The 24,805-nt window shown below is 53.3% G+C and overlaps 3 protein-coding genes across 6 annotated transcripts in view; 1 reads left to right on the forward strand and 2 right to left on the reverse strand.

Annotated features, from left to right (window-relative positions):
- The window catches only part of arfrp1 (ADP ribosylation factor related protein 1), a gene marked incomplete at its 5' end in the record, with an annotated part of 7,701 nt that extends 7,338 nt beyond the window's left edge, over positions 1-363 (reverse strand). The window contains 2 exon segments of the mRNA NM_203834.1: positions 126-207; positions 281-363. Coding sequence (NP_989165.1) covers positions 126-207; positions 281-363 — 165 coding nt within the window.
- sox18 (SRY-box 18) overlaps positions 1-24,805 on the reverse strand; it is a gene marked incomplete at its 3' end in the record, with an annotated part of 354,190 nt that overhangs the window by 37,779 nt on the left and 291,606 nt on the right.
- The window catches only part of zgpat (zinc finger, CCCH-type with G-patch domain), a 28,181-nt gene continuing 6,160 nt past the window's right edge, over positions 2,785-24,805 (forward strand). The window contains exons 1-7 of one of the 4 annotated variants that reach the window (XR_004220605.1): positions 2,785-3,076; positions 18,764-19,375; positions 19,474-19,607; positions 20,223-20,390; positions 21,554-21,670; positions 21,768-22,176; positions 23,209-23,378. Coding sequence is in view for 2 of the 4 variants with exons in the window: in XM_031894085.1 (XP_031749945.1) it covers positions 18,792-19,375; positions 19,474-19,607; positions 20,223-20,390; positions 21,554-21,670; positions 21,768-22,176; positions 23,209-23,347 (1,551 nt within the window). In the remaining 2 variants the exon portion in view is untranslated. 4 annotated transcript variants of the gene reach the window in all.

The raw sequence follows: 24,805 nt of genomic DNA on the forward strand, positions 1-24,805 counted from the left end.
GCGGGCAGCAGAGGGGCGGGGAGCGGGCAGCAGAGGGGGTGGGGAGCGGGAAGCAGAGGGGGCGGGGAGCGGGCAGCAGAGGGGGCGGGGAGCAGGCAGCAGAGGGGGCGGGGCCCCAGACATACCGAAGGCGAGTTTGGATTCTGAGAGACGAGTTTCATCCGTGGAATCAATGACGTAGATGACCCCGTGGGACTCTGCATAATACTGGGAGACAGGGGGGTCACAGTAGGTACCTCAGGGAATAGGGGCTCACTTACCCCCCTCCCCAGTAACTCACCTTATCCCACAGTGCCTGCAGCTCCTCCTGCCCCCCCAGGTCCCAGAACATCAGCCGCACCTTCCCCACATCAATGGTACCAACTGCAATGTACAAAGGGATGGTAAGTACCCCAGGGCCCCAGCAACTTACCCCCATACTGTAACCCTATGGCCCCTCCCACCCATATGTATAAATACAAATATACAGAGAGGGAATGTTCTGGGCACACAATAAGCTGTACCCCCATACTGTAAAAAGAAGGATTGCTTTATTACCTCGTCTTACCCCCTCAACCGTCTAAACTTGCTCCGTATCTTACCCTACGCTATATTAACCTCCGTCATTACTTACCCTGTCATATTTACCTCCGCTTATTCCTCGCTTACTTACCCCTGCTCTTAACCCTGCTCTTACTATACCCTCGATCTTACTTGACGCGCCCCGCTTTACTTACCCCGCTCATATCTTACCCCTCCCCGGTCTACTACCCCGCTCTTACTTACCCCCTCATCTAACTTACCCTCCCGCTTTACTTACCTCTCCGCTCTATTCCCCTCGCACTACCCCCCTCGCTCTACTCGTTTATACCCCCCTGCTACTTACCCCCCTCCGCTCTACTTACCCCCCCTCCGGCTGCTACTTACCCCATGCTCTTACTTACCCCCCCCGCTTCTTACTTACGCCCCCTCCGCTCTTATTACCCTCTCACCCTTCCGCTCTTACTTACCCCTCCGCTCCTTACTTACCCCCCCCGCTCTTACTTCCCCTATTCTACTTTCTACCCTGCTATTACTTACCCTTCCGCTCTTACTACCCCGTCTTATTACCCCCGCTCTTACTTACCCCCTCTACTACCCCTCCCGCTCTTACTTACGCCCCTCTTATATTAGCTTCCCCCTCTAATTACCGCCCTCCACTATTACTTACCCCTCGCTCTTACTACCCTCCCGTCTCTTACTTACTCCCCCCGCTCTTACTTACCCCCCCCCGCTCTTACTTACCCTCTCACCCCCGCTCTTACTTACCCCCGCTCTTACTTACCCCCCTCACTATTACTTACCTTCCGCTCCTTACTTCCCTCCCGTCTTACTTACCCTCTGCGCTCTACTTACCCCCCTCCGCATATTACTCCCTCCTTGCTCATTACTTACCCCTCACTATTACTTACCTCCCCGCTCTTACTTACCCTCGCTCTTACTTACCCGCCCTCCATCTTTACTTACCGCTCTTACTTCTCCCCTCCGCTTTACTTACTCCCGGTCTTACTTACCCCCCTCACTATTACTTACCCCCCGCTTTATTACCCCCCGTATTATTACCCCTCCCGTGTCTTACTTACCCTCCGCTCTTACTTACCCCCCTCCGCTCTTACTTACCCCCCTCCGCTCTTACTTACCTCGCTCTTACTTACCCTCCGCTCTTACTTCCTCCACTATTATTACCCCTCCGCTCTTACGCTCTTACTTACCCTTCCGGTCTTACTTACCCCCCTCCGTCTTACTTCCCCCCTCTCTGCTCTCTTACCCCCTCCGTCTTACTTACCTCCGCTATTACTGTACCCCCTGCTTTCGTCTCCCTCTACTTACCCCCTCTCTTCTTACCCTCCGTCTTACTTACCCCCCTCCACTCATTACTTACCCTCCCGCTCTTACGTCTTTACTTACCCCCTCGGTCTTACTTACCCCCCTCGCTATTAATTACCCCCCTCGTCTTACTTATTTTTTTTTTATTACTTACCACCTCCTCATTATTACCCCTCCCTCTACTACCTCCCCTCTTACTTACCCCTCCGTTTACTTACCCCCTCCGTCATTACTTACCCTCCACTATTACTTACCCCTCCCCGCTCTTACGCTCTTACTTACCCCCCTCCGGTCTTACTTACCCCCCCTCCGCTATTACTTACCCCCCTCCCCTCTTACTTACCCCCCTCGGTCTTACTTACCCCCCCTCCGCTCTTACTTACCCCCCTCCGCTCTTACTTACCCCCCTCCACTATTACTTACCCCTCCCCGCTCTTACGCTCTTACTTACCCCCCCCGCTCTTACTTACCCCCCTCCGCTATTACTTACCCCCCCTCCCTCTTACTTACCCCTCCACTATTACTTACCCCTCCCACTCTTACGCTCTTACTTACCCCTCCGGTCTTACTTACTCCCCCCTCCGCTCTTACTTACCCCCCCTCCCCTCTTACTTACCCCCCCCCTCCCCTCTTACTTACCCCACTAAGGACAATAATGTTTCTATTTCCCCCACTAGGGACCAGTCCTATTATTTGCCCCCTGTTATTAGTGCAGCTAATACTATATATCCCTCTCATAGGGCAGAAGTCATTCTATTTACCCCACTGAGTGGTAGAGATCTATGGGCAGAGATGCGGTTATTTACCCAACTTGAGGGCTAAAGGTGATGTAAACTGCCCTATTGATGAGCAGCGGGGCAGTAATTTTCCCCTCTTGGGGTACGAAGTGCTGCTATTTACCCCAACAATAGGCAGAAGCACTAACTGCCCCTCACTCACCTGAATTCCACATCAGCTCCACTTTCCGCACGCAATGCACCACGGGAAGGGAACCAAGGGCTTTACCCGACTCCTGCCGGCGGCCATGTTGTGTGTGGCGGAAGTTGCAGCGGAGGGGGGTCACGGATTGGAGAAGAAATCGGAAGGAAGTGACCGGTGCCTATCATGGTTCCCAGTGACTCTCTCTCCGCACAGTCAGGGGAACTGAGTTTGTAACTGACCCGGGACTGTGGAAATCTTCCAGCAACATGGCGGCAGCGCCGCTCTAGCTACTTCTCTGCGCGTCTCTATGGTCAGTGTTGTACCATGTGGTCTGTCAGCCTGTCTGTATAACTGCATGTGGTCTGTCAGCCTGTCTGTATAACTGCATGGGGGTCTGTGTGAGTAACAGCCTGTCTGTATAACTGCATGGGGGTCTGTGTGAGTAACAGCCTGTCTGTATAACTGCATGGGGGTCTGTGTGAGTAACAGCCTGTCTGTATAACTGCATGGGGTCTGTGTGAGTAACAGTCTGTCTGTATAACTGCATGGGGTCTGTGTGAGTAACAGCCTGTCTGTATAACTGCATGGGGGTCTGTGTGAGTAACAGCCTGTCTGTATAACTGCATGGGGTCCTGTGTGAGTAACAGCCTGTCTGTATAACTGCATGGGGTCTGTGTGAGTAACAGCCTGTCTGTATACTGCATGGGGTCTGTCAGCCTGTCTGTATAACTGCATGGGGGTCTGTGTGAGTAACAGCCTGTCTGTATAACTGCATGGGGGTCTGTGTGAGTAACAGCCTGTCTGTATAACTGCATGGGGTCTGTGTGAGTAACAGCCTGTCTGTATAACTGCATGGGGTCTGTGTGAGTAACAGCCTGTCTGTATAACTGCATGGGGTCTGTGTGAGTAACAGTCTGTCTGTATAACTGCATGGGGGTCTGTGTGAGTAACAGCCTGTCTGTATAACTGCATGGGGGTCTGTGTGAGTAACAGCCTGTCTGTATAACTGCATGGGGTCTGTGTGAGTAACAGTCTGTCTGTATAACTGCATGGGGTCTGTGTGAGTAACAGCCTGTCTGTATAACTGCATGGGGGTCTGTGTGAGTAACAGCCTGTCTGTATAACTGCATGGGGGTCTGTGTGAGTAACAGCCTGTCTGTATAACTGCATGGGGTCTGTGTGAGTAACAGTCTGTCTGTATAACTGCATGGGGTCTGTGTGGAGTAACAGCCTGTCTGTATAACTGCATGGGGTCTGTGTGAGTAACAGCCTGTCTGTATAACTGCTATGGGGTCTGTGTGAGTAACAGCCTGTCTGTATAACTGCATGGGGTCATGTGTGAGTAACAGCCTGTCTGTATAACTGCATGGGTCTGTCAGCCTGTCTGTATAACTGACATGGGGGTCTGTGTGAGTAACAGCCTGTCTGTATAACTGCATGGGGGTCTGTGTGAGTAACAGCCTGTCTGTATAACTGCATGGGGTCTGTGTGAGTAACAGCCTGTCTGTATAACTGCAATGGGGTCCTGTGTGAGTAACAGCCTGTCTGTATAACTGCATGGGGTCTGTGTGAGTAACAGTCTGTCTGTATAACTGCATGGGGTCTGTGTGAGTAACAGCCTGTCTGTATAACTGCATGGGGGTCTGTGTGAGTAACAGACCTGTCTGTATAAACTGCATGGGGTCTGTGTGAGTAACAGTCTGTCTGTATAACTGCATGGGGGTCTGTGTGAGTAACAGCCTGTCTGTAATAAACTGCATGGGGTCTGTGTGAGTAACAGCCTGTCTGTATAACTGCATGGGGTCTGTGTGAGTAACAGCCTGTCTGTATAACTGCATGGGGTCTGTGTGAGTAACAGCCTGTCTGTATAACTGCATGGGGTCTGTGTGAGTAACAGCCTGTCTGTAAACTGCATGGGGTCTGTGTGAGTAACAGCCTGTCTGTATAACTGCATGGGGGTCTGTGTGAGTAACAGCCTGTCTGTATAACTGCATGGGGTCTGTGTGAGTAACAGCCTGTCTGTATAACTGCATGGGGTCCTGTCAAGCCTGTCTGTATAACTGCATGGGGGTCCTGTGTGAGTAACAGCTCTGTCTGTATAACTGCACTGGGGGTCTGTGTGAGTAACAGCCTGTCTGTATAACTGCAATGGGGTCTGTGTGAGTAACAGCCTGTCTGTATAACTGCATGGGGTCTGTGTGAGTAACAGCCTGTCTGTATAACTGCATGGGGTCTGTGTGAGTAACAGTCTGTCTGTATAACTGCATGGGGGTCTGTGTGAGTAACAGCCTGTCTGTATAACTGCATGGGGTCTGTGTGAGTAACAGTCTGTCTGTATAACTGCATGGGGTCTGTGTGAGTAACAGCCTGTCTGTATAACTGCATGGGGGTCTGTGTGAGTAACAGCCTGTCTGTATAACTGCATGGGGTCTGTGTGAGTAACAGCCTGTCTGTATAACTGCATGGGGTCTGTGTGAGTAACAGTCTGTCTGTATAACTGCATGGGGTCTGTGTGAGTAACAGTCTGTCTGTATAAACTGCATGGGGTCTGTGTGAGTAACAGTCTGTCTGTATAACTGCATGGGGTCTGTGTGAGTAACAGTCTGTCTGTATAACTGCATGGGGTCTGTGTGAGTAACAGTCTGTCTGTATAACTGCATGGGGTCTGTGTGAGTAACAGTCTGTCTGTATAACTGCATGGGGGTCTGTGTGAGTAACAGCCTGTCTGTATAACTGCATGGGGGTCTGTGTGAGTAACAGCCTGTCTGTATAACTGCATGGGGTCTGTGTGAGTAACAGTCTGTCTGTATAACTGCATGGGGGTCTGTGTGAGTAACAGCCTGTCTGTATAACTGCATGGGGGTCTGTGTGAGTAACAGCCTGTCTGTATAACTGCATGGGTCTGTGTGAGTAACAGCCTGTCTGTATAACTGCATGGGGGTCTGTGTGAGTAACAGCCTGTCTGTATAACTGCATGGGGGGTCTGTGTGAGTAACAGCCTGTCTGTATAACTGCATGGGGGTCTGTGTGAGTAACAGCCTGTCTGTATAACTGCATGGGGTCTGTGTGAGTAACAGCCTGTCTGTATAACTGCATGGGGGTCTGTGTGAGTAACAGCCTGTCTGTATAACTGCATGGGGTCTGTGTGAGTAACAGCCTGTCTGTATAACTGCCATGGGGGTCTGTCAGCCTGTCTGTATAAACTGCATGGGGTCTGTGTGAGTAACAGCCTGTCTGTATAACTGCATGGGGGTCTGTGTGAGTAACAGCCTGTCTGTATAACTGCATGGGGGTCTGTGTGAGTAACAGTCTGTCTGTATAACTGCATTGGGGGTCTGTGTGAGTAACAGCCTGTCTGTATAACTGCATGGGGTCTGTGTGAGTAACAGTCTGTCCTGTATAAACTGCATGGGGTCTGTGTGAGTAACAGCCTGTCTGTATAACTGCATGGGGGTCTGTGTGAGTAACAGCCTGTCTGTATAACTGCATGGGGGTCTGTGTGAGTAACAGCCTGTCTGTATAACTGCATGGGGTCTGTGTGAGTAACAGCCTGTCTGTATAACTGCATGGGGGGTCTGTGTGAGTAACAGCCTGTCTGTATAACTGCATGGGGGTCTGTGTGAGTACAGCCTGTCTGTATACTGCATGGGGGTCTGTGTGAGTAACAGCCTGTCTGTATAACTGCATGGGGGTCTGTGTGAGTAACAGCCTGTCTGTATAACTGCATGGGGGTCTGTGTGAGTAACAGCCTGTCTGTATAACTGCATGGGGGTCTGTGTGAGTAACAGCCTGTCTGTATAACTGCATGGGGGTCTGTGTGAGTAACAGCCTGTCTGTATAACTGCATGGGGGTCTGTGTGAGTAACAGCCTGTCTGTATAACTGCATGGGGGTCTGTGTGAGTAACAGCCTGTCTGTATAACTGCATGGGGGTCTGTGTGAGTAACAGTCTGTCTGTATAACTGCATGGGGGTCTGTGTGAGTAACAGCCTGTCTGTATAACTGCATGGGGGTCTGTGTGAGTAACAGCCTGTCTGTATAACTGCATGGGGGTCTGTGTGAGTAACAGCCTGTCTGTATAACTGCATGGGGGTCTGTGTGAGTAACAGCCTGTCTGTATAACTGCATGGGGGTCTGTGTGAGTAACAGTCTGTCTGTATAACTGCATGGGGTCTGTGTGAGTAACAGCCTGTCTGTATAACTGCATGGGGGTCTGTGTGAGTAACAGTCTGTCTGTATAACTGCATGGGGTCTGTGTGAGTAACAGCCTGTCTGTATAACTGCATGGGGGTCTGTCAGTCTGTCTGTATAACTGCATGGGGGTCTGTGTGAGTAACAGCCTGTCTGTATAACTGCATGGGGGTCTGTGTGAGTAACAGTCTGTCTGTATAACTGCATGGGTCTGTGTGAGTAACAGCCTGTCTGTATAACTGCATGGGGGTCTGTGTGAGTAACAGCCTGTCTGTATAACTGCATGGGGGTCTGTGTGAGTAACAGCCTGTCTGTATAACTGCATGGGGTCTGTGTGAGTAACAGCCTGTCTGTATAACTGCATGGGGTCTGTGTGAGTAACAGTCTGTCTGTATAACTGCATGGGGGTCTGTGTGAGTAACAGCCTGTCTGTATAACTGCATGGGGGTCTGTGTGAGTAACAGCCTGTCTGTATAACTGCATGGGGGTCTGTGTGAGTAACAGCCTGTCTGTATAACTGCATGGGGGTCTGTCAGCCTGTCTGTATAACTGCATGGGGGTCTGTGTGAGTAACAGTCTGTCTGTATAACTGCATGGGGTCTGTGTGAGTAACAGCCTGTCTGTATAACTGCATGGGGGTCTGTGTGAGTAACAGCCTGTCTGTATAACTGCATGGGGTCTGTGTGAGTAACAGCCTGTCTGTATAACTGCATGGGGGTCTGTGTGAGTAACAGCCTGTCTGTATAACTGCATGGGGGTCTGTGTGAGTAACAGTCTGTCTGTATAACTGCATGGGGTCTGTGTGAGTAACAGCCTGTCTGTATAAACTGCATGGGGTCTGTGTGAGTAACAGCCTGTCTGTATAACTGCATGGGGGTCTGTGTGAGTAACAGCCTGTCTGTATAACTGCATGGGGGTCTGTGTGAGTAACAGCCTGTCTGTATAACTGCATGGGGGGTCTGTGTGAGTAACAGCCTGTCTGTATAACTGCATGGGGGTCTGTGTGAGTAACAGCCTGTCTGTATAACTGCATGGGGGTCTGTGTGAGTAACAGCCTGTCTGTATAACTGCATGGGGTCCTGTGTGAGTAACAGCCTGTCTGTATAACTGCATGGGGGTCTGTGTGAGTAACAGCCTGTCTGTAATAACTGCATGGGGGTCTGTGTGAGTAACAGCCTGTCTGTATAACTGCATGGGGGTCTGTGTGAGTAACAGCCTGTCTGTATAACTGCATGGGGGTCTGTGTGAGTAACAGCCTGTCTGTATAACTGCATGGGGGTCTGTGTGAGTAACAGCCTGTCTGTATAACTGCATGGGGGTCTGTGTGAGTAACAGCCTGTCTGTATAACTGCATGGGGTCTGTGTGAGTAACAGCCCTGTCTGTTATAACTGCATGGGGGTCTGTGTGAGTAACAGCCTGTCTGTATAACTGCATGGGGGTCTGTGTGAGTAACAGCCTGTCTGTATAACTGCATGGGGGTCTGTGTGAGTAACAGCCTGTCTGTATAACTGCAATGGGGGTCTGTGTGAGTAACAGTCTGTCTGTATAACTGCATGGGGTCTGTGTGAAGTAACAGCCTGTCTGTATAACTGCATGGGGTCTGTGTGAGTAACAGCCTGTCTGTATAACTGCATGGGGTCTGTGTGAGTAACAGTCCTGTCTGTATAACTGCATGGGGTCTGTGTGAGTAACAGTCTGTCTGTATAACTGCATGGGGGTCTGTGTGAGTAACAGCCTGTCTGTATAACTGCATGGGGGTCTGTGTGAGTAACAGCCTGTCTGTATAAACTGCATGGGGGTCTGTCAGCCTGTCTGTATAACTGCATGGGGGTCTGTGTGAGTAACAGTCTGTCTGTATAACTGCAATGGGGGTCTGTGTGAGTAACAGTCTGTCTGTATAACTGCATGGGGTCTGTGTGAGTAACAGCCTGTCTGTATAACTGCATGGGGGTCTGTGTGAGTAACAGCCTGTCTGTATAACTGCATGGGGTCTGTGTGAGTAACAGCCTGTCTGTTATAACTGCATGGGGGTCTGTGTGAGTAACAGTCTGTCCTGTATAACTGCATGGGGTCTGTGTGAGTAACAGCCTGTCTGTATAACTGCATGGGGGTCTGTGTGAGTAACAGCCTGTCTGTATAACTGCATGGGGGTCTGTGTGAGTAACAGCCTGTCTGTATAACTGCATGGGGGTCTGTGTGAGTAACAGCCTGTCTGTAATAACTGCATGGCGGGTCTGTGTGAGTAACAGCCTGTCTGTATAACTGCAATGGGGGTCTGGTGAGTAACAGCCTGTCTGTAATAACTGCATGGGGGTCTGTGTGAGTAACAGCCTGTCTGTATAACTGCAATGGGGGTCTGTGTGAGTAACAGCCTGTCTGTATAACTGCATGGGGGTCTGTGAGTAACAGCCTGTCTGTATAACTGCATGGGGTCTGTGTGAGTAACAGCCCTGTCTGTATAACTGCATGGGGTCTGTGTGAGTAACAGCCTGTCTGTATAACTGCATGGGGGTCTGTGTGAGTAACAGCCTGTCTGTATAACTGCATGGGGGTCTGTGTGAGTAACAGCCCTGTCTGTATAACTGCATGGGGGTCTGTGTGAGTAACAGCCTGTCTGTATAACTGCATGGGGGTCTGTGTGAGTAACAGCCTGTCTGTATAACTGCATGGGGGTCTGTGTGAGTAACAGCCTGTCTGTATAACTGCATGGGGGTCTGTCAGCCTGTCTGTATAACTGCATGGGGGTCTGTGTGAGTAACAGTCTGTCTGTATAACTGCATGGGGTCTGTGTGAGTAACAGCCTGTCTGTATAACTGCATGGGGGTCTGTGTGAGTAACAGCCTGTCTGTATAACTGCATGGGGGTCTGTCAGCCTGTCTGTATAACTGCATGGGGGTCTGTGTGAGTAACAGTCTGTCTGTATAACTGCATGGGGGTCTGTGTGAGTAACAGCCTGTCCTGTATAACTGCATGGGGGTCTGTGTGAGTAACAGCCTGTCTGTATAACTGCATGGGTGTCTGTGTGAGTAACAGCCTGTCTGTAATAACTGCATGGGGTCTGTGTGAGTACAGCCTGTCTGTATAACTGCATGGGGGTCTGTGTGAGTAAACAGTCTGTCTGTATAACTGCATGGGGTCTGTGTGAGTAACAGCCTGTCTGTAATAAACTGCATGGGGTCTGTGTGAGTAACAGCCTGTCTGTATAACTGCATGGGGTCTGTGTGAGTAACAGCCTGTCCTGTATAACTGCATGGGGGTCTGTGTGAGTAACAGCCTGTCTGTATAACTGCATGGGGTCTGTGTGAGTAACAGTCCTGTCTGTATAACTGCATGGGGGTCTGTGTGAGTAACAGTCTGTCTGTATAACTGCAATGGGGGTCTGTGTGAGTAACAGCCTGTCTGTATAACTGCATGGGGTCTGTGTGAGTAACAGCCTGTCTGTAAACTGCATGGGGTCTGTGTGAGTAACAGCCTGTCTGTATAACTGCATGGGGTCTGTGTGAGTAAACAGCCTGTCTGTATAACTGCATGGGGTCCTGTGTGAGTAACAGCCTGTCTGTATAACTGCATGGGGTCTGTGTGAGTAACAGCCTGTCTGTATAACTGCATGGGGGTCTGTGTGAGTAACAAGCCTGTCTTGTATAACTGCATGGGGTCTGTGTGAGTAACAGTCTGTCTGTATAACTGCATGGGGGTCTGTGTGAGTAACAGCCTGTCTGTATAACTGCATGGGGGTCTGTGTGAGTAACAGCCTGTCTGTATAACTGCATGGGGGTCTGTGTGAGTAACAGCCTGTCTGTATAACTGCATGGGGGTCTGTGTGAGTAACAGCCTGTCTGTATAACTGCATGGGGGTCTGTGTGAGTAACAGCCTGTCTGTATAACTGCATGGGGGTCTGTGTGAGTAACAGCCTGTCTGTATAACTGCATGGGGGTCTGTGTGAGTAACAGCCTGTCTGTATAACTGCATGGGGGTCTGTGTGAGTAACAGCCTGTCTGTATAACTGCATGGGGGTCTGTCAGCCTGTCTGTATAACTGCATGGGGGTCTGTCAGCCTGTCTGTATAACTGCATGGGGGTCTGTGTGAGTAACAGCCTGTCTGTATAACTGCATGGGGTCTGTGTGAGTAACAGCCTGTCTGTATAACTGCATGGGGTCTGTGTGAGTAACAGCCTGTCTGTATAACTGCATGGGGTCTGTCAGCCTGTCTGTATAACTGCATGGGGTCTGTCAGCCTGTCTGTATAACTGCATGGGGTCTGTGTGAGTAACAGCCTGTCTGTATAACTGCATGGGGGTCTGTGTGAGTAACAGCCTGTCTGTATAACTGCATGGGGGTCTGTGTGAGTAACAGTCTGTCTGTATAACTGCATGGGGGTCTGTGTGAGTAACAGTCTGTCTGTATAACTGCATGGGGGTCTGTGTGAGTAACAGCCTGTCTGTATAACTGCATGGGGTCTGTGTGAGTAACAGCCTGTCTGTATAACTGCATGGGGTCTGTGTGAGTAACAGCCTGTCTGTATAACTGCATGGGGTCTGTGTGAGTAACAGCCTGTCTGTATAACTGCATGGGGTCTGTGTGAGTAACAGCCTGTCTGTATAACTGCATGGGGTCTGTGTGAGTAACAGCCTGTCTGTATAACTGCATGGGGTCTGTCAGCCTGTCTGTATAACTGCATGGGGGTCTGTGTGAGTAACAGCCTGTCTGTATAACTGCATGGGGGTCTGTGTGAGTAACAGCCTGTCTGTATAACTGCATGGGGGTCTGTGTGAGTAACAGCCTGTCTGTATAACTGCATGGGGGTCTGTGTGAGTAACAGCCTGTCTGTATAACTGCATGGGGTCTGTCAGCCTGTCTGTATAACTGCATGGGGGTCTGTCAGCCTGTCTGTATAACTGCATGGGGTCTGTCAGCCTGTCTGTATAACTGCATGGGGGTCTGTGTGAGTAACAGCCTGTCTGTATAACTGCATGGGGGTCTGTGTGAGTAACAGCCTGTCCTGTATAACTGCATGGGGTCTGTGTGAGTAACAGCCTGTCTGTATAACTGCATGGGGGTCTGTGTGAGTAACAGCCTGTCTGTATAACTGCATGGGGTCTGTGTGAGTAACAGCCTGTCTGTATAACTGCATGGGGTCTGTCAGCCTGTCTGTATAACTGCATGGGGTCTGTCAGCCTGTCTGTATAACTGCATGGGGGTCTGTGTGAGTAACAGCCTGTCTGTATAACTGCATGGGTGTCTTGTGAGTAACAGCCTGTCTGTATAACTGCATGGGTGTCTGTGTGAGTAACAGCCTGTCTGTATAACTGCATGGGGGTCTGTGTGAGTAACAGTCTGTCTGTATAACTGCATGGGGGTCTGTGTGAGTAACAGCCTGTCTGTATAACTGCATGGGGTCTGTGTGAGTAACAGCCTGTCTGTATAACTGCATGGGGGTCTGTGTGAGTAACAGCCTGTCTGTATAACTGCATGGGGTCTGTGTGAGTAACAGCCTGTCTGTATAACTGCATGGGGTCTGTCAGCCTGTCTGTATAACTGCATGGGGTCTGTCAGCCTGTCTGTATAACTGCATGGGGGTCTGTGTGAGTAACAGCCTGTCTGTATAACTGCATGGGTGTCTGTGTGAGTAACAGCCTGTCTGTATAACTGCATGGGTGTCTGTGTGAGTAACAGCCTGTCTGTATAACTGCATGGGTGTCTGTGTGAGTAACAGCCTGTCTGTATAACTGCATGGGTGTCTGTGTGAGTAACAGCCTGTCTGTATAACTGCATGGGGTCTGTGTGAGTAACAGCCTGTCTGTATAACTGCATGGGGGTCTGTGTGAGTAACAGCCTGTCTGTGTAACTGCATGGGTGTCTGTGTGAGTAACAGCCTGTGTGTGTAACTGCATGGGGTCTGTGTGAGTAACAGCCTGTCTGTATAACTGCATGGGGTCTGTCAGCCTGTCTGTATAACTGCATGGGGGTCTGTCAGCCTGTCTGTATAACTGCATGGGGGTCTGTCAGCCTGTCTGTATAACTGCATGGGGGTCTGTCAGCCTGTCTGTATAACTGCATGGGGGTCTGTCAGCCTGTCTGTATAACTGCATGGGGGTCTGTCAGCCTGTCTGTATAACTGCATGGGGGTCTGTCAGCCTGTCTGTATAACTGCATGGGGGTCTGTCAGCCTGTCTGTATAACTGCATGGGGGTCTGTCAGCCTGTCTGTATAACTGCATGGGGGTCTGTGTGAGTAACAGCCTGTCTGTATAACTGCATGGGGGTCTGTGTGAGTAACAGCCTGTCTGTATAACTGCATGGGGGTCTGTCAGCCTGTCTGTATAACTGCATGGGGGTCTGTCAGCCTGTCTGTATAACTGCATGGGGTCTGTCAGCCTGTCTGTATAACTGCATGGGGGTCTGTGTGAGTAACAGCCTGTCTGTATAACTGCATGGGGGTCTGTGTGAGTAACAGCCTGTCTGTATAACTGCATGGGGGTCTGTCAGCCTGTCTGTATAACTGCATGGGGGTCTGTCAGGCCTGTCTGTATAACTGCATGGGGGTCTGTCAGCCTGTCTGTATAACTGCATGGGGTCTGTCAGCCTGTCTGTATAACTGCATGGGGGTCTGTCAGCCTGTCTGTATAACTGCATGGGGTCTGTCAGCCTGTCTGTATAACTGCATGGGGGTCTGTGTGAGTAACAGCCTGTCTGTATAACTGCATGGGGTCTGTGTGAGTAACAGCCTGTCTGTATAACTGCATGGGGGTCTGTGTGAGTAACAGCCTGTCTGTATAACTGCATGGGGTCTGTGTGAGTAACAGCCTGTCTGTATAACTGCATGGGGGTCTGTGTGAGTAACAGCCTGTCTGTATAACTGCATGGGGGTCTGTGTGAGTAACAGCCTGTCTGTATAACTGCATGGGGGTCTGTCAGCCTGTCTGTATAACTGCATGGGGTCTGTGTGAGTAACAGCCTGTCTGTATAACTGCATGGGGGTCTGTGTGAGTAACAGCCTGTCTGTATAACTGCATGGGGGTCTGTGTGAGTAACAGCCTGTCTGTATAACTGCATGGGGGTCTGTGTGAGTAACAGCCTGTCTGTATAACTGCATGGGGTCTGTGTGAGTAACAGCCTGTCTGTATAACTGCATGGGGGTCTGTGTGAGTAACAGCCTGTCTGTATAACTGCATGGGGGTCTGTGTGAGTAACAGCCTGTCTGTATAACTGCATGGGGGTCTGTGTGAGTAACAGCCTGTCTGTATAACTGCATGGGGTCTGTGTGAGTAACAGCCTGTCTGTATAACTGCATGGGGGTCTGTGTGAGTAACAGCCTGTCTGTATAACTGCATGGGGGTCTGTGTGAGTAACAGCCTGTCTGTATAACTGCATGGGGGTCTGTGTGAGTAACAGCCTGTCTGTATAACTGCATGGGGTCTGTGTGAGTAACAGCCTGTCTGTATAACTGTATGGGGGTCTGTGTGAGTAACAGCCTGTCTGTATAACTGCATGGGGGTCTGTGTGAGTAACAGCCTGTCTGTATAACTGCATGGGGTCTGTCAGCCTGTCTGTATAACTGCATGGGGTCTGTGTGAGTAACAGCCTGTCTGTATAACTGCATGGGGGTCTGTGTGAGTAACAGTCTGTCTGTATAAACTGCATGGGGGTCTGTGTGAGTAACAGTCTGTCTGTATAACTGCATGGGGGTCTGTGTGAGTAACAGCCTGTCTGTATAACTGCATGGGGGTCTGTGTGAGTAACAGCCTGTCTGTATAACTGCATGGGGTCTGTGTGAGTAACAGCCTGTCTGTATAACTGCATGGGGGTCTGTGTGAGTAACAGCCTGTCTGTATAACTGCATGGGGGTCTGTGTGAGTAACAGCCTGTCTGTATAACTGCATGGGGGTCTGTGTGAGTAACAGCCTGTCTGTATAACTGCATGGGGTCTGTGTGAGTAACAGCCTGTCTGTATAACTGCATGGGGGTCTGTGTGAGTAACAGCCTGTCTGTATAACTGCATGGGGGTCTGTGTGAGTAACAGCCTGTCTGTATAACTGCATGGGGGTCTGTGTGAGTAACAGCCTGTCTGTATAACTGCATGGGGTCTGTGTGAGTAACAGCCTGTCTGTATAACTGTATGGGGGTCTGTGTGAGTAACAGCCTGTCTGTATAACTGCATGGGGGTCTGTGTGAGTAACAGCCTGTCTGTATAACTGCATGGGGTCGGTCAGCCTGTCTGTATAACTGCATGGGGTCTGTCAGCCTGTCTGTATAACTGCATGGGGTCTGTGTGAGTAACAGCCTGTCTGTATAACTGCATGGGGGTCTGTGTGAGTAACAGCCTGTCTGTATAACTGCATGGGGGTCTGTGTGAGTAACAGCCTGTCTGTATAACTGCATGGGGGTCTGTGTGAGTAACAGCCTGTCTGTATAACTGCATGGGGTCTGTGTGAGTAACAGCCTGTCTGTATAACTGCATGGGGGTCTGTGTGAGTAACAGCCTGTCTGTATAACTGCATGGGGGTCTGTGTGAGTAACAGCCTGTCTGTATAACTGCATGGGGGTCTGTGTGAGTAACAGCCTGTCTGTATAACTGCATGGGGGTCTGTGTGAGTAACAGCCTGTCTGTATAACTGCATGGGGTCTGTGTGAGTAACAGCCTGTCTGTATAACTGCATGGGGGTCTGTGTGAGTAACAGCCTGTCTGTATAACTGCATGGGGTCTGTGTGAGTAACAGCCTGTCTTATAACTGCATGGGGGTCTGTGTGAGTAACAGCCTGTCTGTATAACTGCATGGGGTCTGTGTGAGTAACAGTCTGTCTGTATAACTGCATGGGGTCCTGTGTGAGTAACAGCCTGTCTGTATAACTGCATGGGGGTCTGTGTGAGTAACAGCCTGTCTGTATAACTGCATGGGGGTCTGTGTGAGTAACAGCCTGTCTGTATAACTGCATGGGGGTCTTTCAGCCTGTCTGTATAACTGCATGGGTCTGTGTGAGTAACAGTCTGTCTGTATAACTGCATGGGGTCTGTGTGAGTAACAGCCTGTCTGTATAACTGCATGGGGTCTGTGTGAGTAACAGCCTGTCTGTATAACTGCATGGGGGTCTGTGTGAGTAACAGCCTGTCTGTATAACTGCATGGGGTCTGTGTGAGTAACAGCCGGTCTGTATAACTGCATGGGGTCTGTGTGAGTAACAGCCTGTCTGTATAACTGCATGCGGGTCTGTGTGAGTAACAGCCTGTCTGTATAACTGCATGGGGGTCTGTGTGAGTAACAGCCTGTCTGTATAACTGCATGGGGTCTGTCAGCCTGTCTGTATAACTGCATGGGGGTCTGTGTGAGTAACAGCCTGTCTGTATAACTGCATGGGGGTCTGTGTGAGTAACAGCCTGTCTGTATAACTGCATGGGTCTGTGTGAGTAACAGCCGGTCTGTATAACTGCATGGGGTCTGTGTGAGTAACAGCCTGTCTGTATAACTGCATGGGGTCTGTGTGAGTAACAGCCTGTCTGTATAACTGCATGGGGGTCTGTGTGAGTAACAGCCCTGTCTGTATAACTGCATGGGGTCTGTCAGCCTGTCTGTATAACTGCATGGGGGTCTGTGTGAGTAACAGCCTGTCTGTATAACTGCATGGGGTCTGTGTGAGTAACAGCCTGTCTGTATAACTGCATGGGGGTCTGTGTGAGTAACAGCCTGTCTGTATAACTGCATGGGGTCTGTCAGCCTGTCTGTATAACTGCATGGGGGTCTGTGTGAGTAACAGCCTGTCTGTATAACTGCATGGGGTCTGTGTGAGTAACAGCCTGTCTGTATAACTGCATGGGGTCTGTGTGAGTAACAGCCTGTCTGTATAACTGCATGGGTGTCTGTGTGAGTAAACAGCCTGTCTGTATAACTGCATGGGGTCTGTGTGAGTAACAGCCTGTCTGTATAACTGCATGGGGGTCTGTGTGAGTAACAGCCTGTCTGTATAACTGCATGGGGTCTGTGTGAGTAACAGCCTGTCTGTATAACTGCATGGGGTCTGTGTGAGTAACAGCCGGTCTGTATAACTGCATGGGGGTCTGTGTGAGTAACAGTCTGTCTGTATAACTGCATGGGGGTCTGTGTGAGTAACAGCCTGTCTGTATAACTGCATGGGGGTCTGTGTGAGTAACAGTCTGTCTGTATAACTGCATGGGTCTGTGTGAGTAACAGCCTGTCTGTATAACTGCATGGGGGTCTGTGTGAGTAACAGCCTGTCTGTATAACTGCATGGGGGTCTGTGTGAGTAACAGCCTGTCTGTATAACTGCATGGGGTCTGTCAGCCTGTCTGTATAACTGCATGGGGGTCTGTGTGAGTAACAGCCTGTCTGTATAACTGCATGGGGTCTGTCAGCCTGTCTGTATAACTGCATGGGGTCTGTCAGCCTGTCTGTATAACTGCATGGGGTCTGTGTGAGTAACAGCCTGTCTGTATAACTGCCATGGGGGTCTGTGTGAGTAACAGTCTGTCTGTATAACTGCATGGGGGTCTGTGTGAGTAACAGCCTGTCTGTATAAACTGCATGGGGTCTGTGTGAGTAACAGCCTGTCTGTATAACTGCATGGGGGTCTGTGTGAGTAACAGCCTGTCTGTATAACTGCATGGGGTCTGTCAGCCTGTCTGTATAACTGCATGGGGGTCTGTGTGAGTAACAGCCTGTCTGTATAACTGCATGGGGTCTGTGTGAGTAACAGCCTGTCTGTATAACTGCATGGGGGTCTGTGTGAGTAACAGTCTGTCTGTATAACTGCATGGGGTCTGTGTGAGTAACAGCCTGTCTGTATAACTGCATGGGTGTCTGTGTGAGTAACAGCCTGTCTGTATAACTGCATGGGGGTCTGTGTGAGTAACAGCCTGTCTGTATAACTGCATGGGGGTCTGTGTGAGTAACAGTCTGTCTGTATAACTGCATGGGGTCTGTGTGAGTAACAGCCTGTCTGTATAACTGCATGGGGTCTGTGTGAGTAACAGCCTGTCTGTATAACTGCATGGGGGTCTGTGTGAGTACAGCCTGTCTGTATAACTGCAATGGGGGTCTGTGTGAGTAACAAGCCTGTCTGTATAACTGCATGGGGTCTGTGTGAGTAACAGCCTGTCTGTATAACTGCATGGGGTCTGTGTGAGTAACAGCCTGTCTGTATAACTGCCATGGGGTCTGTGTGAGTAACAGCCTGTCTGTATAACTGCATGGGGGTCCTGTGTGAGTAACAGCCTGTCTGTATAACTGCATGGGGGTCTGTGTGAGTAACAGCCTGTCTGTATAACTGCATGGGGGTCTGTGTGAGTAACAGCCTGTCTGTATAACTGCATGGGGGTCTGTGTGAGTAACAGCCTGTCTGTATAACTGCATGGGGTCTGTGTGAGTAACAGCCCTGTCTGTATAAACTTGCATGGGGGTCTGTGTGAGTAACAGCCTGTCTGTATAAACTGCAATGGGGTCTGTGTGAGTACAGCCTGTCTGTATACTGCATGGGGGTCTGTGTGAGTAACAGCCTGTCTGTATAACTGCATGGGGGTCTGTGTGAGTAACAGCCTGTCTGTATAACTGCATGGGGTCTGTGTGAGTAACAGTCTGTCTGTATAACTGCATGGGGGTCTGTGTGAGTAACAGCCTGTCTGTATAACTGCATGGGTGTTTGTGGGAGTTGTAGTTCGTGTTTGTGTGGTACTTTGTCTTTATTATTGCATCCTTCAGAGCGTCAAGATGGCGGCCCTGTGAGAATGATGGGAGTTGCAGTTCTCATTTCCCACATAAGTCCCACAGTCTGTAACCCTTTGCTGTTTGCCTTGCAGAGAGCTGCTGCCCCCATAGGGTTACACAATGGAGGAGGAGAGCCTGGCGGCTGCGCTTCACACATACAGAGCTCAGCTGGAGCAGGTGGAGCTAAGCCTGCGTGCCGGTACCGACCCGACCCAACTGGAGGATCTCACCCAGCTCCGCAATGACCTCCAGCAGCTCATAGAACTCACTGAGTCCAGCCTGCTCTCCGTCCGGAAATGTAAGCTCTTGTCGTCACTGGAGGGATCCGCCTCCCTGCCCGCCCCCGAGGAGCCCGCAGCAATCTCCTCCCAAGATGAGGAGTACGAGGCTTTCCGAAGGGCAATCGGTGAGGAGCCCCAGCCTCCAGGGGCCGGTGACGGGGCCTCCACAGGGTCCAAAGACTCAGAAGAGGAGGAGGAGGAGGAGGAGGAGGAAGAAGATGGCAGCAGTGGGATGAAGGTGAAGGCTCCCTACTACAGCACGTGGGGGACCCTAGAATATCACAATGCCATGGTGGTGGGCTCTGAGCAGCTGGAGGATGGAGAGGCCGGGGTGCGAGTCCTCTACCTGTACCCCACCCATAAAGCCATGAAGCCCTGCCCCTTCTTCCTGGATGGGAAATGTCGCTTCGACGACAGCTGCAGGTATGGCTTTCCTTAGCAACCCTCCTGTATCCATAGATACGATGCCCCCGGGGGGGGGGGGGGGGGGACTTGATCGTAACTCTCTGCTGCCCCTACAGGTTTTCACATGGCCAGGTGGTGGCGCTGGCGGAGCTGCAGCCCTTTGCAGAGGCAGATGTGGCTTCCCTGGCAGTGGGCAGTCCCTGCCTGGCGCAACACAGCGACGGCATCTGGTACCTGGCGCGAATCACTGGTAAGAAACATGGCACTGAGTTGTTCCTGGCACCTACCTGGCACCTACCTGGCGCTTTGGGGAAAAGTGTGAGGCTCTGACACCGATAAAGAGCTTTTCCTCCCTGTCCCTCAATGCCCCACTATGGGCAGCAAAGAAACTGGTAACAAGGGGCAATTCCCACAAACCATAGCATACTGGGCTCCCCCCCCCCCATATGGTCCCGCTGGGCCCCCCCCAATCCCGGCCCCCCCCCCATATGTCCCGCTGGGCTCCCCCCCCCATATGTCCCGCTGGGCCCCCCCCCCCCCCCATATGTCCGCTGGGCTCCCCCCCCCCATATGTCCCGCTGGGCTCCCCCCCCCATATGTCCCGCTGGGCTCCCCCCCCCCATATGTCCCGCTGGCTCCCCCCCCCCAATATGTCCCGCTGGGCTCCCCCCCCCCATATGTCCCGCTGGGCTCCCCCCCCCCATATGTCCCACTGGGCTCCCCCCCCCCATATGTCCCGCTGGGCTCCCCCCCCCCATATGTCCCGCTGGGCTCCCCCCCATATGTCCCGCTGGGCTCCCCTATATATCCTTTGGGCCCCCCCCCTGTATTTCCCACTGAACTCACCCGTATGTTCCTGTTTCAGATATAGAGAGTGGCTTCTACACGGTGAAGTTTGATTCGCTGCTGCTCAAGGAGTCTGTGCTAGAGGCCGATTCCATTATCCCCCCCCTGAGGGGCAGCGACAGCTCCTCCTCCTCAGATGATGATGAAGAAGAAGATGATGCTGCAGAGGATTCTGGGTATGCCAGAGGTAAGTGGCAACTCTCCCTTCTATTGCCCCGGTACCGGGCCCACCCGTGGCTCCTTTCTCCCTGGTACCGGCCCCCCCTGTGGCTCCTTTCTCCCCGGTACTGGCCCCCCCGTGGCTCCTTTCTCCCGGTACCGGCCCCCCCTGTGGCTCCTTTCTCCCCGGTACTGGCCCCCCCGTGACTCCTTTCTCCCCGGTACCAGGCCCCTGTATGACTCCTTTCCCCCCGGTACCCTGCCCCCCCCCGTGACTTTTCTCCTTGGTACCAGGCCCTGTATGACTCCTTTCTCCCGGTACCGGCCCCCCGTGACTCCTTTCTCCCTGGTACCAGGCCCCTGTATGACTCCTTTCTCCCTGGTACCGCCCCCCCCGTGACTCCTTTCTCCCTGGTACCGGGCCCCCCGTGACTCCTTTCCCCGGTACCGGCCCCCGGGTGGCTCCTTTCTCCCGGTACCGCCCCCCGTGACTCCTTTCTCCCCGGTACCAGGCCCCTGTATGACTCCTTTCTCCCCGTACCGCCCCCCCCGTGACTCCTTTCTCCCTGGTACCAGGCCCCTGTATGACTCCTTTCTCTCCGGTACCGCCCCCCCCGTGACTCCTTTCCCCCGGTACCGCCCCCCCGTGGCTCCTTTCTCCCGGTACCAGGCCCCCCGTGGCTCCTTTCTCCCCGGTACTGCCCTCCCCGTGACTCCTTTCTCCCCGGTACCGGCCCCCCGTGGCTCCTTTCTCCCGGTACTGCCCCTCCCCGTGACTCCTTTCCCCCCGGTACCGGCCCCCCCGTGGCTCCTTTTCCCCCGTACCAGGCCCCCGTGGCTCCTTTCTCCCCGGTACTGCCCCCCTCCCGTGACTCCTTTCTCCCGGTACCAGGCCCCCATGGCTCCTTTCTCCCCGGTACTGCCCCCTCCCCGTGACTCCTTTCTCCCCGGTACCAGGCCCCCCGTGGCTCCTTTCTCCCCAGTACCGGGCCCCCCCCCCCCCGCGGCTCCTTTCTCCCCGGTACCGGGCCCCCCGTGACTCCTTTCTCCCAGGCCCCCCGTGACTCCTTTCCCCCCGGTACCCAGGCCCCCCCCCGTGCGACTCTTCCCCCGGTACCGCCCCCCCCCCCCCCCCCCGTGACTCCTTTCTCGCCGGTACCGGGCCCCCCCGTGACTGATTTTTCCCTGCAGTACTAGGGGCAGGGAGCGCTGGCTCCGCCCACAGTTCGCAGTTCGGCGGTTGGGAGGCGCACACCCGCGGGATTGGATCCAAGCTTCTCGCTCGCATGGGCTACGAGATTGGGAAAGGTGAGTGAATTAACCCTTATGTAGCAACGGGGCAAATGCATGATATAGGCCCCGCCCCCATTCATCCCATGCCCCTAATGCCCGTTGCCCTTTCCAGGCCTGGGGCGCAACGCGGAGGGGAGAGTGGAGCCCATCCAGGCTGTGCTCCTGCCCAAGGGCAAGTCGTTGGACCAGTGTATTGAGATGCAGCAGAGGAAGAAGGCCGGGGGCAAACGTGAGCACAAAGCGGGCAAGAGGCGGCCAAGGGCCACCGGCCGAGGGGGCGGCACCAAGTCTGCCCGTAATGTCTTTGACTTCCTGAATGAGAAGTTGGAGGGCAGACCTAGCGGTGCCCAGCCGGGGGAGAGCCGGAGGGCCGCAGAGAGGAAAGGGAAGGAGCTGTACAATGCCAGCAAGGACAGCAAGAGGGCGCTAAGCGTTCAGGTGGCAGTTACAGCCCAGCGGATCCAACAGAAGCAGCGAGAGATCGGCCATTTACAGGAAGCTCTGGCCCGCAACGTGGGGAGGTAAGAGGGGCATTATCAACTGCCCCCCCAGCATCTGCACGATATATACCCAGGCACACTGATTGGCTGGCAGTAACCTTCTGTCATAGGGGCAGGCAGGAACCTTCTGTCATAGGGGCAGGAACCTTCTGTCATAGGGGCAGGCAGGAACCTTCTGTCATAGGGGCAGGAACCTTCTGTCATAGGGGCAGGAACCTTCTGTCATAGGGGCAGGAACCTTCTGTCATAGGGGCAGGCAGTAACACCCCAGGTGTAGGGCAGATAGGGGCAGGCAGTAACGCCCTGGCAGTAGGGCAGATAGGGGCAGGCAGTAACGCCCTGGCAGTAGGGCAGATAGGGGCAGGCAGTAACGCCCTGGCAGTAGGGCAGATAGGGGCAGGCAGTAACACCCCAGGTGTAGGGCAGATAGGGGCAGGCGGTAACGCCCTGGCAGTAGGGCAGATAGGGGCAGGCAGTAACGCCCTGGCAGTAGGGCAGATAGGGGCAGGCAGTAACGCCCTGGCAGTAGGGCAGATAGGGGCAGGCAGTAACGCCCTGGCAGTAGGGCAGATAGGGGCAGGCAGTAACGCCCTGGCAGTAGGGCAGATAGGGGCAGGCAGTAACGCCCTGGCAGTAGGGCAGATAGGGGCAGGCAGTAACGCCTGGCAGTAGGGCAGATAGGGCAGGCAGTAACGCCCTGGCAGTAGGGCAGATAGGGGCAGGCGGTAACGCCCTGGCAGTAGGGCAGATAGGGGCAGGCAGTAACGCCCTGGCAGTAGGGCAGATAGGGGCAGGCGGTAACGCCCTGGCAGTAGGGCAGATAGGGGCAGGCGGTAACGCCCTGGCAGTAGGGCAGATAGGGGCAGGCAGTAACGCCCTGGCAGTAGGGCAGATAGGGGCAGGCAGTAACGCCCTGGGAGGCAGTAATTTGCCAGTTTCTCTCACATAGTGATGAGTATAGTGAGTTGTGGCCCCCTGAGCGCCGCCCCATAGAGCAGGTAAGTACAGTAGGTACAGGCTGAGTTGCTCTAACAGACTCCCCTCCCCGTGCAGGGACAGTGTGGTCAGTAACCAGCTGGAGCTGCGCTTGTCGGGGGCCCGCCGGGAGCTGGTAATGCTGCAGCAGGAGGAGCACAGTCTGCAGCGAGAGCAGAGGAAAGCCGACACGCACAAGAAAATGACCGAGTTCTGACTGTGGCCCCTGGATGGGAGAGAGCGGAGCGGTATTTCAGACTCTGTATGGGGGGGCCACTCCGTGTGGGCGGGGCCCGACCTCTCTATTTATTTTATATTCTCCTTTATGTGACTTTCTCCCTGGAGAAAAATAAAGCGGTTTCTTTTTTAATTCAGTTTGGGGCAGTGATTGCATGTGGCCCCCTCCTGTGGCCCCCGGGTTACACACCCCCTGTGCTGAGGCTCCTTACGGCTATAGGAACAAGGGGCAAATCTGGGGGTGCTACCCCCGTGCTTTAGTTATAGGGCTGATACGGTGCAATTGCTGTTCCTTAATTACCCCATCTCCCGCCAGTGGGCCCGTATTGCCCAAGGTTGGCCACGGCGCTCACCCTGAGCAGTCTCGCTCCTCTGCGCTCACCCTGAGCAGTCTCGCTCCTCTGCGCTCACCCTGAGCAGTCTCGCTCCTCTGCCCTCACCCTGAGCAGTCTCGCTCCTCTGCGCTCCCCTGAGCAGTCTCGCTCCTCTGCCTCATCCACTGAGCAGTCTCGCTCCTCTGCGGCTCACCCTGAGCAGTCTTCGCTCCTCTGCGCTCAACCCTGACAGTCCTCGCTCCTCTGCGCTCACGCTGAGCAGTCTCGCTCCTCTGCGCTCACCCTGAGCAGTCCTCGCATCCTCTGCGCTCCCCTGAGCAGTCTCCTCTCTGCGCTCACCTGAGCAGTCTCGCTCCTCTGCGCTCTACCCTGCAGCAGTCTCGCTCCTCTGCGCTCACCCTGAGCAGTGCTCGCGTCCTCTGACAGCTGCTCGACCCTGAGCAAGTCTCCCTCCTCTGCCCTCACCTGAGCAAGTCTCCCTCCTCTGCCTCACCTGAGTCTGCTCATCACCGCTCTCTCTCTGCCGCCCCACCCTGAGCAGCTCCCTCCTCTGCCTCACCTGACAGTCTCGCTCCTCTGCCTCTCACGCCTGAGCAGTCTCCGCTCCTCTGCCCTCACCTCTGAGCAGTCTCGCTCCTCTGCGCTCACCCTGAGCAGACTCTCGCCTGCACCTAACCCTCCCTGCTCCTCCTGCCGCTCACCCTGAGCATCTGCGCGTCCTCTGCCCTCACCCTGAGCAGTCTCGCTCCTCTGCGCTCACCCTGAGCAGTCTCGCTCCTCTGCGCTCACCCTGAGCAGTCTCGCTCCTCTGCGCTCACCCTGAGCAGTCTCGCTCCTCTGCGCTCACCCTGAGCAGTCTCGCTCCTCTGCGCTCACCCTGAGCAGTCTCGCTCCTTGCTGCTCTGAGCGTCGATCCTGCGTCACCGACAGTCTCGCTCCTGCGCTCACCTGAGCAGTCTCGCTCCTCTGCGCTCACCCTGAGCAGTCTCGCTCCTCTGCGCTCACCCTGAGCAGTCTCGCTCCTCTGCGCTCACCCTGAGCAGTCTCGCTCCTCTGCGCTCACCCTGAGCAGTCTCGCTCCTCTGCGCTCACCCTGAGCAGTC

The sequence above is a fragment of the Xenopus tropicalis genome, chromosome 10 (assembly GCF_000004195.4).
Source record: "Xenopus tropicalis strain Nigerian chromosome 10, UCB_Xtro_10.0, whole genome shotgun sequence".
NCBI lineage: Eukaryota > Metazoa > Chordata > Amphibia > Anura > Pipidae > Xenopus > Xenopus tropicalis.